At 42.8% G+C, this 16254-nt stretch overlaps 1 protein-coding gene across 2 annotated transcripts; it reads left to right on the forward strand.

Moving 5' to 3' along the window:
- Window positions 1–11544: 11544 nt before the first annotated feature.
- Window positions 11545–16243, forward strand: LOC127767238 (organic cation/carnitine transporter 7-like). 2 transcript variants are annotated; one of them, XM_052292509.1, is made up of 7 exons: window positions 11545–11912; window positions 12211–12534; window positions 12885–13171; window positions 13569–13806; window positions 14329–14863; window positions 14949–15151; window positions 15733–16243. In XM_052292509.1, exons 3-7 carry the CDS (start codon window positions 12915–12917, stop codon window positions 15940–15942), a joined length of 1443 nt encoding a protein of 480 aa, XP_052148469.1. In that variant the 5' UTR covers window positions 11545–11912; window positions 12211–12534; window positions 12885–12914; the 3' UTR covers window positions 15943–16243. The 2 variants fall into 2 exon arrangements, with proteins under 2 accessions (XP_052148469.1, XP_052148470.1); XM_052292510.1 differs by lacking the exons at window positions 11545–11912; window positions 12211–12534 and having other exon boundaries at window positions 13033–13171; window positions 13676–13806.
- Window positions 16244–16254: the final 11 nt, after the last annotated feature.

Raw genomic sequence — 16254 nt, forward strand, 5'->3', positions numbered from 1 at the left:
ATAATGTAGCTTGCACAAGGATTATTCTTTGCTGCGAATCAAGACTAGTAGAACAAACCTGAGATGTATGGTTCATAGCTAAAGAGGACGGCATCCATTTGAGTTAATCAAATTCAATTAAATTAAAACTTGGTCGATTGATTGGAGCCATTCTTTCTAGTGTTAAAATAAGAAAAAGGAGCATGTTCTTTCAGTGTGTTGGGGAGAAATGGATGTGGAAATAGCTTAGCTAATTATGGACAGTTTATGATTTAAGAGGTGGCTGTCCAGTTAATTAAACTAATGCATTTGTGATCAACGTGTTCGTCCATGCGATATTCTTTCTTTCGTTCTTTCTTTTTTTTCTGTGAAAGATGCTCTGTTTTATTTATTTAGGAAAAAGCTATGCAAAGCTAAGAAGATTGCTTTGCTTGGGGGCTGAGACCATGACCATTAATCTTCACTCTTCAGGAGACAAAAAGCGGGGATATCCTCTCCTTTTGGTTTTAGATAAAGATAAATAAAAGAGGACAGTGGACATTTGGGTGAACTGTCAATATTTAGAGGGTTGCTGTTGCATGTAAACCGTCAATGCAACAGTGCTCGCATTCTTGATCAACAAAACTGATGATTCAATTCAAAGAACACAAGAACTTCTAGGGGACAACATTTTGTAGTTGGAAATATACATTTTTTTTCCAATAATACATAAGAAGGCCATGCTCTGTACAGGAATAAAAGCATGTCATTAATAGAATCTCTTTTAGCCCATGGTAAGGTATTGGTACAATTAGTGCTATATATAGGTAGAGTTTAGATAGATAGGGTCAGCATAGAAACATACAAATTTCAATCATATTAACAGAAGACCATAGCTTCTTCCTAAATAAAAAATTGTATGGTGCCTCTGGATTAACCATTGTTATAAGGTACAAGTATGAAATTGTAAATTGGGTTGTGTACACCTTTCTAAGGTGTAGAGACCGGGTTAATATAATCTATTATCTAAAAAAAAGTATGATATTGTAAATGGAGTGCAACGCTCTTCCGAGTTAAACCTTTCTTCGTCATAAAATTTTTAAATATTCTCAATGTTGGATTTAATCCTCCATAAGTAATCGATAAGGAAGAGCACAACTTAATGTAGGTTGTGATAGAGCAGGTCCAATGTGTATATGACCTAGGTAGCTCATGGTTATGTGCTAGGTTGCGCCATATAACAAGTAGCATCAGAGCTCAGGTTTGAAAACCCAAAATAATTTCCATGGGTTGTATAGTGGAAGAGCCCCGATAATAAGTCTCTAAGATCATATGGGCTCTAATGCATAGAAGAGATTGTTGGGCCTGGCATGAAAACAAGTATTCAAAACCACATGGGTCGATGTGATAGAATAGACTATTAGATTTAGTCACACATCGGTAATTGATGATAGGAGAGTACAACTTAAAATGTGGATACTAGTCTTTTAGGTTATAGCTCCGATTAGAGCTGTGGTAAAACGGGTTTTGTGCGACTTGGATAGCCCACGATGGTAGGCTGGCCTACACACTAACACTCAAAGCCAATCTATAGGCGTACATGTTATTGTTGGTTGACTTGTGAACTCTTATGTATCGTGGTTTATATGTTTGGCAAGATTGTGGTTTTTGGTTGCATATATCTCCATTATTCGCTCTAATTGGTTGAGTTATAACTGATAAGCCATATAAATATGTAGTAAGCAACAAAACTAATTTATTGATAAAAATATTACCTCTCTATTATTCACAATTAGAAAAGTAATGCTGAAAAATAGATCTACGATAAAAAAAATCTAAAATCAACTTTAAAATTAGTTTTGTTTACTAATAAGAAATAAATAGATAATAAGAGTCTATGTTTTACCACCAAAATAAACTTTAAAATGAAATTTTAAAATTAATTTTGTTTACTAAAAAGCCAATAAACAGATAATAAGAGGCTATGTTTTACCACCATAGCTAGTATCCCAGTATAAACCCTTGTGATTATTTGAGATGTACTCATGACTCAATTTAGGTGTACTCATAAAAACAAGGTGTGCATATGTTGTTCATAGGATATTGTGTGTACATATGCATATTAGCATATATGAGTAGTTGAGTACATATGTTTTTAATGTGTTTTTTATTAAAAAAAAGAGCTATTTTCGACGAATCTGTATGTGCAGAGGCACATATAAGAAGTTGTATCGTTTCACAATGTCAATACCCACCATTTGTTTTTGCCGGGTCTGCCAAAGGAGGCCGACCAATTTCATTAAGATTGGGAGAAAATGAAAACAAAAGTGTGTTACATCAACACGATTATGTCGAGTAGGGCTGAGGCAAGAGCCCCAGTCCAGTGAACGAAGAAGAACCCAAGAACCGAGCGGAAAAGCTATACAAACACTTAATTACATTGAGTAAAGATTCCTGCCTCCTTGCAAATGACAATCTCTTCCTTTGATGTCTTGCAACAACTGTGGCACCGTTCTAACACGATGATCGAAGATTCGCCCATTTCTTTCCTTCCATATCATCCAGCAAATGAGCATGAACAGTCTGCCAAAGGAGCTCCTATGCCTGGTCGGGCAACCTAGTCTGTACTTCAACCACCAGTCCGACAGTGCCAATCCAGCCTCTCCCCGTCTCCCAGCACCGGGAATTTACCCAGTCCTGACCAGAGCTTCTCAGTGATCTACCCTGGAGCGCAAGCCACATGAAGAACCGCACCCGTGATGGCGCCCTCGAGTGCCGAACGAGTTCTCCTAAAGGGCAGATCTCCGTGGCCATGAAGAAAAGTTCATAAGCAGAGGATACAGCTGGGAAGGACCCATCACCAGTTAGCTTCCATTTGATCCTATCCGCTTCAGAAGTAAGGGAGAGTCTCTGAACTTCATCCCATATCTGAAAGAATTCACCAATTGCTTCATTGGAAAGAGTGTGCTGTACCAGCGCTTGAGCCACTGTTAGATTTGATCGGCTAACATAAGTGTAAAGAAGGATCGGCCACTGCCGAGCAACGCAACCTTTGCCCAGCCAGTTAGAGGTCCAGAACATTGTGTTTTCCCCATTACCAATTACATACTCTGCTGCCGCGAAGAAAATATCCTCGGCGTCCCTCCCCATGTGTCTGGTCACCAAAGTCCAGGGCCTATATCATGCTGCTCTGAGGGATTTCGCTTGCCATTTCAGCCTCAGCGCCTGGCCCGAAGTAGTCAATGTTTTTTATTCCTAACCCCCCCCCCCCCCCCCCCCCCCTTCTCTTATGCCCGTCGTTTGTCCGTGTCCAATTCGGTAATTGGTTATTTCCACTGTTCAACGTACGTGTTAGAGCAAGGTCAAAAGCACAGCTAGCGGCAAGCTCCAAAATTTTGTCATGTCAAAGGTAGAACTAACTCATATAACAAGCTAACTACAAGTTAGTTATAAGCTGCCTTGGTTAAAGCATACATACATTAAATATATCAAATTTTTTCATATGAGACCCATATAACAATTTTTTTCTCATCTCCTATCCTGGATATGGCGTGGACGCTGTGCAAGCCAGCGCTAAAACAAGTGCCCGCTTGTTTCTCTCCTAGCGATTTTCTTTCTCTAATTTTGTATTAGGCTGATTAATAAGTTTTGGAGCCTTCTTAATAGCGCTATAGTAAAGCAGATCATCCTGATGACAATATGTCACGGCGCTGTTTTGTCGGTGAGCTTTGCTCCTTATTTTCCTCTTCCTTTTCTTCATGGTCAAACGTGTGTACCCTTTTCCAAATAGAAATTATTAATTACTAACTGTTTGTCTGTAGAGGACCACAGAACATGTGCTAGTACTACTGCATCCGTTCAACTATACCCATCTGTTTTGTGTATTGATCATCAACGTGCTAAATCTAAAAAAAAAAAAAGAAACTAATACGAAAAGACCATATGTGCCTCTATTGGGCCTTGTTTGACATGAATACCTCAGTGCCAACCCATTTCCCATAGGTGGGCCGGGAATTTAAGCCTGCAAAACAAATGCCTAAATGAAACAACCATTTTATCCTTTTTCAAAGCGTTTAAGTGGGTAACTATTTATTATAGCGTCACATTTTTTTAAAAAAAAACCAATCAAATCGTATTTACACTGTAAATTATCTATACTTATATTGTAATTACGCTATAAATGTCAAAACTTACATCGTAAGGTTAAACATGATCAAAGAAGTATTTCTCACTTCGGGTGGTCGTCAAGGTAGTGTCAGTGTGAGGGACCTTGAGTGTGAGATCGCCTGCTTGATATCAAATGCATTGCAGGCGATCGTCCTCCTCTAACTAAGCAGTGTCGCCTCAAAAGCAAAGAATCTTGCTACAAAGGCTGTGTTTAGTTCATGCTAAAATTAGAAGTTTGGTTGAAATTGAAACGATATGACGGAAAAGTTAGAAGTTTGTGTGTGTAGAAAAGTTTTGATGTGATGAAAAAGTTTAAAGTTTAAAGAAAAAGTTTGGATCTAAACACGGCCAAAATCTCTTCAATGTTTAGCTTGGAGCGATCATCAGTTTTTTGGGCTTTAGGGATCGAGAGAGGGAGAAGTAGAGCGATCATCATCTTTCAACCAGCTGGATTCCTCTTCCCTGTTATAAATTAGTTGTGGGGAATTGGGGGCAATTTCTAATTAGGTTGTGATTGCACCTCTGAATATGGCATTGCTTTCCTTTTATTGCTCCTGCATGTTAATTAACTGGCTGGATTGCGCCTCCATGCGACAAATTCTCCCTACTTGTTATCCGGGAGATAAACCAACATTATGTTTTTTTGGCATCTCCAGGACTTACATAGCCGGTCATCATCCACTAATAATTGCTGCTATTACCACCATAATCAACAAATAATTAGTCATTAAGTTATCCCGACGGTAATGAATCAATTGATGGAACTAATAACCTATTTCAAAGCTATATATCTTTCAAATTATATAACCTAGGTACTTGAGCTAAAAAGTCCCAACGGTAAAATAATTGCTCAATTGTTATAATTTCTTTTGGAAAAAGTACGAATTACCCCCTTGAACAATTGTGGTCGTCCGATTTACCACCATAAACTTCAATACCAATTATTTTTAACCTTAAACTTTACAAACCGGATGAATTACCCCCCCTAAGTTGATCCAGTCCGGTTTTGGTCCTACGTGGACGCATGCGTGGCAGTCTAGTCAGCCAAAACAGATAAAAAAAGATATGGGACCACTTGTCAGCCCAACCCCCCTTCTTCTCCCCTCCTCTTCACCTCTTCCCCACCCCCCTCTCTCTCTCTCACGCGCGCGCAACGGCACAGGGCGGCGCGGGGATGGTGGGCAGCGGTGCACGGGGGTGCGCCGGCGGCCCCGGAGGCGGAGCTCCCCGAGCGGTGGGCGACCAGCGGCGGAGAAGGAGCTCCCCGGGCAACGGGCAGCAGAGGCATAAGCAGAGCGGGCGGGCGGTGGCGGAGGCGGAGCTCCCCGGGCGGCTAAGGTGGAGGCGGAGCTCCCCGTACGGCGGGCGGCAGGCAGCTGAGGCTAAGGCGGAGGCGGAGGTGCCGCCGCGGCGGGCGACCGACGACGCCGTGGAGGAGGGCGTCGGCGGCGGCGACGCAGGAGTAGGCGTGCGTGGCTGGCGGCGGACGGCAGTGCGCGGGGGATGGCGGCTCGTGGGGGCGAGCGGTCCGTGCCGCCGCAACGGTGGGGAAGGAGGATCCTTCCCCTTCCTCCCTCGTCTTCCCCTCTCTATCTCCTCCCCCCTTCGTCAGCGCTGTGGGGATGGCACGCGCCGTCGTGGCGTTGGGGTCGCCATCCTGGAGGGCCCGCGCCTAGCTTGTCGTCGTCCCCGGCAGCGAGGTCACTGTCGGCCTCACCGCCGCTTGGTCCATACCCATCTCCTCCCACGTCTGCAGCGTCGTCGGCCCAATCGAGCGGTGTCGGCGCGCGGCGCTTGACGGAGCCCATGGGGACGGGGTGGTCGCCGTCGTCGCAGACCTCCACGGCGCCGCAGTTCCCGACGAGCTGAGCCGCCTTCCCTGGCGCTGCCCTCGGCCGCCATCACGAGCTCCGTGGCTACTAGTCCTCCTCGATTCCGCAGGCGCGCGTGGCTTCTCCTCCGCATATACCGGCGCGCAGCTCCTCCTTGGTCTTCGCCGGTGAGCACGTCTCCTCCTGCCATCCCCGTCGTCCCCGCCGCCGCGCCGCGTCTGGCTCTGCGCCATGCCGCGCCCGCGAAATCAAAGGGAAGGAGAGAGAGTTTAGTACTACTGGTACTCCATATGACATGTAGGGCCATGTTATTATTTTTATTTTTTTTGATTGGAATGCCATGTTAGCGCCACATGTATGCCACGTAGGACAACGGTTTGGAGCAGGGGGTAATTTGTCCGGTTTTACAAGTTTAGGGTGTGAAATATCCAATATTCAAGTTTAGGGTGGTAAATCGGACGACCGCGGTAGTTCAGGGGGTAATTCATACTTTTTCCAATTCTTTTTTACCAAAAACTATATAGAGGTAGGTAGTTAAGGTTATGTAAGGACTAAGGACCCATAAACCTTGACCCATTACCACCCTAGTTACAATTGTGGTTGTGGCTAGCAGAAAGCTCAATCAATCCCCATAGACTAATATAATATCGACAACTTTTATCACATCTTCTTGTTTTTGCATGCACGCATACAGAAGGCAATGCCGAGCAGAGATAAGACGAGCAATATCTACTGCAGGAAGACAATGCCTGGAAATAAATTTTATGCTGTTTTTTGGGTGCAGCTTGTCGTTGGTTCCAGTTCCTGTATCTGTATGCCTGCAAAATAAGCAAGCTTTGTGCCAATCCCAAATGCATGACTTGGAGGCCGTAGTTTTCTTCCTCCATGTCCACCGAGGCCTCATTCGGCATGGGCCAAGCCCTGGCCATTCCCTGGGATTAATTTGGCCCATACCAAGTCTGCAACCAGGGTATTACTGTTACCCCATCCGTTTTATATTGTAAATCGTTTTGTTTTTTTTCATAGTATTGAAAAATTTAGTTTTGTGTTGAAAATTTTGCTATATTTTTTTATGAACTTATCGAAATTAAAAATATTTGAGTAAAATAAAAATTAAAACGATTTAATATGAAATAGTTGGAGTAGATAGACTATCCGTCCGTCCGTTTATAATAGGATAACGAATGGTGGAGTACGTAGTATAGTAACAAAAAGAAAATAGTAACTGTACTAGCTAGTGTACATACATGTACACTCCTAATAGTACGATCGTACAGCAAACGGTTGTAACGAACAAATATAATAACAGAGGTTTAACTTGAAGTTAAACTCTTACTGACAAGGAACAGAGGTTTAACAAATATAATATATACGTGTGATTACTTGTGTCTGTGACTATGATCATCTGGTCAAATACTAGTACACTTGCGCAATACGAGAACAGATTTTGCATTGCAAGTTCGCAAATTGCCACACGCAAGCTTAATAGTAATATAATAAGATCGCCGATTTCTTCAGGATGCCGATGCGTGTCAGTCATTCCCTTTTATAAAAAAAAGGGGGCAAATTATTGGGCGAATTTGGTAGTACACGAAATATAGACTCAGGGGTGTTTTATTCCAACGGCAATTTTTCTCCCGTCGCATGGAACATTTAAAAACATATACGGAGTATTAAATATTTACGAAAAAAAACTAATTATATAGTTTGCGTATAAATTGCGAGATGAATCTTTTAAGCCTAATTGCGTCATGATATGACAATAAATATTTGTTAATGACGGATTAATTATGCTTAATAAATTCGTTTCGCAATTTACATGCGGAATATGTAATTTATTTTGTTATTAGTCTACATTTAATACTTCAAATGAAATGTGTGTTCGTATATTTGATGTGACTCACCAAATTTTTTTTACCGTGGAACTAAACACAGCCGGCCTGTGCCTGTGCTCCCTTCCTGGATCTTCCATGCCTCTGGCCCTCTTTCGACCGCTCGAAAAATAGGTGTTCACTACCAGAGAAACTATTTTTAGTACCTACCAACAGGTACTAGAGATGCCTCCAAGGTTATTCAAAAGAAAACATCTCAATCTAAGTTAGATGTGTATAGTAAGTGAGATGATAACGCGTGTAAAGGTTGAGGTGGGAGATCTTTAGTTTGAATCTCACATCTTACATATTTTTTTTGACTTAATATGTCTGTTTAGTACCGGTTCAGATCGAGATCTTTAGTCTTGATTTACTAGTCTCGTTTGCTACAACCTACTACAACTGGTACTAAAAAGTTTTTAACATCCTGCAGTGGTTGTTTGCTTCAATTGCCTAAAGAAAATAATGGACATGTTTGATCGTATTGTTAAGTCAATATATGTGCATTTCTGGAACTTCTGGAGTGTGGAAATAAGGTAAATAGTGGGGTGAAAAGAGCCCATATGTAAGTTGAAATATGTCAAAAAGTGGTAGGGGAAATGAGTCGATGATAATATTCTTGCTTTAAAAATTCTGTTGCTGCGAAGTGAGCGTAACTCAACTGATTAGGTTTCTTGTGGTGAAACCAGTTCATGTGGGTTCAAATTCTACATTTAACACGGATGCTCGCATTTACGAATAGTTAGGCTTAATCTTTTGGAGGTGCTCATAGAGGTAACATATGAGAGGTAACATGTGAGTGTGCGTGTTTAAATAGATGAGTGTGTCTGCGTTGTGAGCGTGGATGCTACTGACCTGGGTGCTTAACAGGCTTGCGATGCCGCCACTGCTGATTTTGAAGCTCAACTTGTCGACACTATGGACATGAGTGTGAAGAATTTGGGATCTTGAAGATGAGAACAAGCAGATGGGAGAAGAAAATATTAGCAAGAGACTATTTTAAACCATACCATTATTTGATAAAATTGATAAACATACAATAGGCATTTAGATTGTTACCGTATATTAGCCATGTCTACAGAATTTGACAACATCACATTTAGCCTATTTTTACTAAAACTTAGTAACGTTGTCAACTTGCCAAAATTTTGATAATGCCAAATTTTGAAATGTTAAAAATAGCTATAAAATAAATAAGCCCTAAATAAATTTGTTGAATAAGACGAATGGTTAAATATATATATAAAGAAAAGTTAACAGTGTCATGTATTAAGAGAAACAGTGAGTAGTATTTATAAAAAAGTCAACAGCGGCAAAGGCAGACGCACACCTTGCGGGGGAAAAAAGAGGATAAGCGGGAGGATTACCGTTGCAGTTTTTGACGTGAATCTCAGCTGACCTTTGGACGGCTAAAAGTCAGCTGAGATTAGTCGTACTACCTCCGTTCTATTTAAATTCTATTTTAAATATAGTTGTGAGTTTTTTTTAATATTTGACTTCATATCTTATTTTAAAAACTTGTGATTTTTTTTAAAAAATAGTCGCATATAAAATATTATTCATATTTTATCGTCTAATAACGCTATAATACTAATCATATTTTTTAAAAAACTAAAACGAGCTGTCAAATATTGAGCATTGAAACCAATAATTGTATTTAAAATATATTTAAAATGGGATAGAGGAAGTACTCTCTCCGTCTTAAAATATTGCAACCTAGGACCGGACCGGATGTGATGTATCCTAACACTACGAAAATGGACATCCTCCGTCTAGATTCGTAGTACTAAGATACATCATATCTGATTCTAGGTTGTAATATTGTGGGATGGAGGAAGTATTAAATAATGCAATGGGAAACTAGACAACCTCTGCAAGGAAAAAGTACACCGAAGACCAACCACAAAATCAGATATATGACATTTCTCAACTTACGAAATCGTTCACTTTAGGTTCTTAGGTGGTTTTGACCCGGATTTTATTCGAGACCCATGTGCCAGAATGCCACGTCACCACCCTCTCTCTTTCCCATCCTCTCCCTTCCTCCTCTCTCTCTCTCACTCTCACTTTTCTCCTCTCTAGCCAGGGCGGCCGGCGGGTATGGTGGAGGTCGTCGGGGCGAGGTGGGAGAGGAGGTACGGTGGTACGATGACGTGGGAGAAGGTTAGGGTGGCGACGGTGGGAGCACGGGGGGAGATCGAAGAGGACAGGGGGAGCACGGTGGCCTCAGGTCTCCCCTAGCCTCAGCCCGTCTTCGCCACCGAGCACTGTCACCGCTCTTCTCCCATACCGGCCACCGGCCGCGCCGTGTGCCTCCGGTCTCCCCCGTCCGCCGTCCGTCTTCACCACCAAGCGTCGTTGTCGCGCTTCTCCCCTGTTGGCGGATGGACGCACCGCGCGCCTCCAGTTATCCTCCGGCCGCCGAGGAGATGGGTCATGGCCTGGACCTGGAGGGGATTACCCCGCTCATGGACATGGTGCTCGGGTTCTTCTACTTGTCCATCCCCGAGCCGCCCGTCTCCGCCGCTGTAGACACCACCGGCGACGGCAATAGTGGTGTTGATGACCGCATCAGCCTCCTCCCCAACGACCTCCTGCGCGCCGTCATCTCCCGCCTCCCCACCAAGGACGGCACGTGCACCGCCATGCTCTCCTCCCGCTAGCGCTGCCTCTAGCGCTTCAGCCCTCTCGTCCTTGTCGACACCCACCTCCTCCGGCAGGGAGGTGTCGGGCCTCGCCCGCGCACGCGTGCGCCGCCTCGTGCGTCGTCAACAACACCGTCTCCCAGTCCTGGAGGCGCACCCAGGTCCCTTCGCCTTCGTCAGCCTCTCTTGTAGCTTCATTGACGACGACGCGCAACGTGGCGTGGCCGCGCGATGGTTCGACCTCCTTGTCGCCAAGGGCATCGAGTTTCTCGTGTTCGTCAACCTCCCTACCTACTTCCCAGCGTGTCCCTCCCCACCACGCTATTCAACTACTCTTCATTCCGCTGCCTCTACATTGGCTCATGGGGGCTCCCCGACATTGCCTCCATCCCTCTCCCTGCGTCGCTGCCTTCCCCAACCTATTGGAGCTCGTCCTCGGGTATGTGGTCATGGTTGAAGACGACCTCCCCTTGCTTCTTGCCACGAGCCCTGCTCTAGAGACCCTCGCCGTGTTCGATATCCTGAATACGGTGCAGGCGCGCCTCTCCAGCGGCAGCCTACGAAGCATGTTCGCCTCGAGCAGCTATTCCTAACATGGCATGGTGGGTCCCATAGGGATGCAAGTGGGTAGTCCCGCTACGGGCATAAAGATCTGCTTGCTAGTTGATTTATCATATGGTAGTATAAAATTTAGAAGAAAAAATAAACTAGAAGTGAGATAAGCAGACTAAAAAAACCCGCTTGTCTGTCCCGCTAACAAATTTAAAACCACCAAAGAATCTAAAATGAACGGTTTTGTAAGTTGAATGATGTCATATATTTGATTTTACGGTAAGTGTACGATAACAAGTAGAGTGACCTTTGGTGTACTCTTTTTTTTTTCTCTGTAAACACGGACGTCCAACTCTGGTCCAACGCTGTGAAAAGCCTGACCTCACCTTGTTGGACTTGGACATGCATGCAGATGTTGTGGGTCATCAGTGGGTGTATTTGGTCCGCCTTGTGCTGTCGTCGTCGACCTACCCTACCCCGTGGAGTGGAGGCGTGTGGATGATTCGTCCTCGTCGCCGTCGTCGTGGGCGACGTGGGCAACCGACGCCGCCTCCCGGCTCCCACGGTCCCACCCGCGGCATGCGGTGGCGTGTCGTGGCCGCACATCCATATCCATGTCATCCTCATCCTCTGCCCCTTGTTCATCCCCCATCATCCGCCCATGTCCCTGATTGATTGAAATTCATTGGAAAGGGACATCCTCCTCCATATCCACCACAACCTGAACCTGGTAAGCAACCAACCATTTTCCTCTATTACTTTACGTCAAATGCGCGCCAATCCCTTTCTTGTTTGTTTAAACCTCTCCACCGCCGCCTCCTCCTTTCTTCCCCTGCCCGGACATCGCCGGGTCGTCTACGCCGCCGGCCGCTTCCTCACCTTCCACGGTTCGCTCCTCGCTCCCCCACAACCCCTTCTCTCTCCTACCCCCCTCCCCCCCCCCCCCCCCCCTCCTCTCCTCTGGATTCAGATTCATTTGCTCCTCTTTTTTTCTTTCTTTTCTTGTTTATTTCCCTCCACTGCGTAAAAAGGACACGCCCTTTTTTCTTTCTTTTTTGATTTTATAAAGAAAATAAGGAAAGAAAAGCAAGGAGTTCCTCTATTTTTTGGTTTGCTTCAGCTTACCAATCCAATATTCATCGCCTGTTTGTTCAAGTGATTCACAGCCGCTCAAATTTATGTCAGGTGCACGTCGATTTTCATTGCGGTGCCAGTGGTCCAGATTGGGGAACCTCCCAGCCAAATTCATTTCTTGGTTTATTCTCATCTGAGGTCTTCAGTCAAGTCCCTAAGGGCTATTCTTAATAAGCTACAAGAAGAAGCAAGCAACAGATCATCATTCAACGGATATTTCAGTTATATGATGGTTGAGTTGTCAACGGCAAATTGGCTGTGATTCATGTTGAAATAAAATTCTGTGCTGTCCAATCTTCATATTTATCTTACCAGTCGTCAGTCATCAGAGCTTAGGAAAAAAAAAATCAAAGACAGGGCTTTCATTTTCCTACGGTAAGTAAAGTGCAATATTTATTTATTTATTTTATCTGTTTATTAAGGTATACATGGTGTTCAAGATTGTAAATGAAAATTCATATGTTTACTTGTTTCTCATCTTCCAATCAAGACAGAGTGGAAGATCCTGCCTGACCTACCACTGTAGCATCATGAACTGCATTGCATTGGCATTTCTCTTCTGCACATTCATTACTCTGCTTCGTCCTGCAATTAGTGCTAATGGTTATCATTCTGGCATTTCTAAATACACCGTGTGGTGCATACTGTCTGCAGACTGCAGCTGAAAAGCCGATCGATCAATTAGTTACTTTACCAAAAGTTTGTACTAACAGTTTTTCTTACAGACTCGCCTTCACAAAGCAGACGCTGTCAACATGGAAACATACACTACGGATGAAGCGCTTGAATTCATGGGGTTTGGGAAATTCCAACTACTTGTGCTTGCATATGCAGGCATGGGTTGGGTCGTAGAGTCCATGGAAATTATGCTATTGTCATTTGTTGGGCCACTGGTGCGGGAGGAGTGGAACATTTCTGCTGAAAATGAGAGTCTGCTCTCAAGTGTAGTGTTTGCTGGTATGCTAATAGGAGCTTCTGGTTGGGGTTTTGTGTCTGACAAATATGGAAGAAGGTGATGATTGACTCTATGCAAGCTTACATGTTTCAGTTTTCTGGTACAATTAGGAGCTTTAACCACTTCAAATCTGCTGTTTTGAATTTGATTTACATTTCCCTGATCTCTAGCTGTTCAACTCTTGAATATGTGTCCTTGTTTCGATCTCTCTGTTACATAACTGATAACTCCGATACAAACCTATATCATAGGTTAGTATTTGCATTAGTGTAAAGCCTCTGAATTCTGGAAGCCTAAGTTGTGTTTTTATAAGAATTTATCAATGAACTCAAACTTCAAAGGAAAGTTGAGGCTACAAAAGAGCCTCCACTGTACATCCATTCTAATTATGTACTTGTTTTATTTCCTCCTTTACGATCATGGATGATATAAAGCATTATGTATCTTATTTCAGGATTTGCTTACTATTTTCAACCCTGTTTGCCAGTGGAATGGGTTTTCTAAGTGCTTTCTCTCCTAATTATTCATGCTTGCTGGCTCTACGTTTTCTCGTTGGCATAGGAGTGGGCGGTGCACATGTGTTTACATCTTGGTTTTTGGAGTTTGTTCCTGCACAAAATCGTGGCACTTGGATGGTTATTTTTTCCTGTTTCTGGACTATTGGCACCATCTTGGAGGCTTCACTTGCATGGGTATGGCACCCTTTGTTGTCCTTTGTGGCTTATAGCTTTCACCTTTTCATGCTAAACTTGTTTGTCTACTGAAGGTGCATTCTGTATGTTAAGGAAAGGATAAGTAAAAACCACAAATAATGCATGTATTTGGTTTCAAGAACATAGTCTAGGCTGATTTCTGAAACCAGTGCCACATGAAAAATCAAAATGCTGCATCAAATGGAGAATGATGTCTGTTTGTTCAGGTTATGCGTGTGGACTATTTGTGTGAGCACGTTAATCATTTTCGTACTTTTGTTGCAGTATCTGTAAGACTAATAACTATTTTGTACTCTCTGATATCATACTTCTACCTTCTTATTTCAACTCTGAATTATCTAATTCAACGCAAAAAAAACCTGATTTCTTAACAAATGAAAACCAAAACAGAAGATGTTCGATTGAGCAACGGAGTGATAGGTTTTGGATTTTGTAGTTCTTATTTTATTTTTCATAAGCATATATTTTAAGAAATTATATTTAATAATATCCCTTTTGCAGGTTGTTATATCAGTATTGAGTTGGAGGTGGTTGCTAGCATTGACTGCACTTCCATGCTCTCTCTTGATTCCATTCTTTGGAACTACACCTGAGTCACCGCGCTATTTATGTGTGCAAAATAGAACATCTGATGCAATGCTTGTCCTGGAGAGAATTGCTATAACAAACCAAGCAGCTCTTCCTCCTGGAGTTCTCATATACCATCAGGAAGCAAAAGTTGACCACAGTGATCTTACTTCTGAGAAAGAAGATCTCCTCCCAGTCAGCGAGAAGGAATGCACATTTGACAATGCCATGAGCTTCAAATATGGTGGTGGCATTGCTGCATTGCTCAGGCTATTGTCACGCAAATTGCTAAGATCAACTCTTCTTCTTTGGTTTGCTTTCTTCGCAAATTCATTTGCTTATTATGGGCTAGTATTGTTGACCGCACAACTAAGCAATGCAAATAGAAGCTGCACATCTGGGCAAACAAATGTAGTGCCACAGAAAGATGTTAACCTTTACAAAGATACATTCATTACTAGTTTAGCAGGTATCGTACCTTAATTCTGTTTCTTCACATAACATGACTGGCTACAGTACATTCCACTAGCTCATCGCTCTACTACTCTTAACAGAGGTTCCTGGCCTGATTTTATCTGCTGTTCTTGTTGATTGGTTTGGCCGAAAAGCTTCGATGTGGTTCATGTTATTCACATGCTGTGCTTTCATCGGACCACTTGTGCTTCAGCAGAATGAGCTGTTGACAACTGTCCTTCTATTTGGTGCCCGCGCCGTTGCCATGGGTAGCTTCACAGTTTTATGTTTATATGCCCCAGAGGTTTGTATCAACTTGTTATGACATATAGTTAATGTGTCTTTATTGGTCGCTAGGTTACATAGTCTCTGCTTTATTAATCTGTAGAAAATATCATCCAGTAGGCAGCTAATCCATATAGCCAATGTATTTTGGCTTGTAATTTTGAATATTCAATCCTCAATATTTTCCTTCTATTATGTTGGCATGATCTCGGCCGGCAATGCCGGCAGGCAAAAAGAGAAATGAAAATGTTCTAGGTGTAGGTAGTCACTATTACAAAATTAAGACACATTGTTTTTGTAAAATCACTCGTGTGAACACTGAACACAAACGCCATTCCATTATAACTTACTTCAGTGGAGTTCTGCCAGGTCCCTGTTTCTGGTCCATCTCAGTGACCGAAATCGATACCAATCGTGCTATGCGATCTGTTTATATTCATTTTTTAGCTACACTAATTTGTCAAAACTCTAGCTGATAACCCGGAGTATTATGAGTTATGAGAAAGATGCACTGTCTTTCAACATGTGTATTACACAATTTTTTTTCTCCTTCCAGCAGAGCCTATTTACCATGATCTAATTCCATTTCCTTACTTTTAGGTTTATCCAACATCTGCGCGCTCAACCGGTGTTGGCATCGCTACCGCTATTGGCAGAATCGGTGGGGTTGTTTGCCCTCTTGTCGCCGTTGGCATGTTGAGAAGCTGCCACCAGATGGAAGCCATCCTTGTTTTTGAGCTGGTTTTATTCCTTGCTGGAGTTGCTTGCTTTCTCTTCCCTATTGAGACTAAAGGGCGTGGAATGGATTGATGTTCATGCTGCACTTCTTTTTTAAAGGAAGTTGGGATTTAGATGGGCATGTAGATGATTACTATTCATCAGATTTATCATTGGGGGTGTACATATCATTATACATGTAGATTTTTATAGTGGATATTAAGTTGTAAAGTTCCTCAAATATGTGGACTTTGCAAACTTAGGCATTTTATTTTTGGAGTACACACCAGACTGCTAAGCAGGCTGGACTGTAAAATGGATTATGTAAACATCATTTCTTGTATAAGCATCTAAGAATGCTTTATTGATGTTTATAAACAGGAGCATTCCAATATTTTGGGGCCC

This window comes from Oryza glaberrima, chromosome 3 (genome assembly GCF_000147395.1).
Source record: "Oryza glaberrima chromosome 3, OglaRS2, whole genome shotgun sequence".
Classification (NCBI taxonomy): domain Eukaryota; kingdom Viridiplantae; phylum Streptophyta; class Magnoliopsida; order Poales; family Poaceae; genus Oryza; species Oryza glaberrima.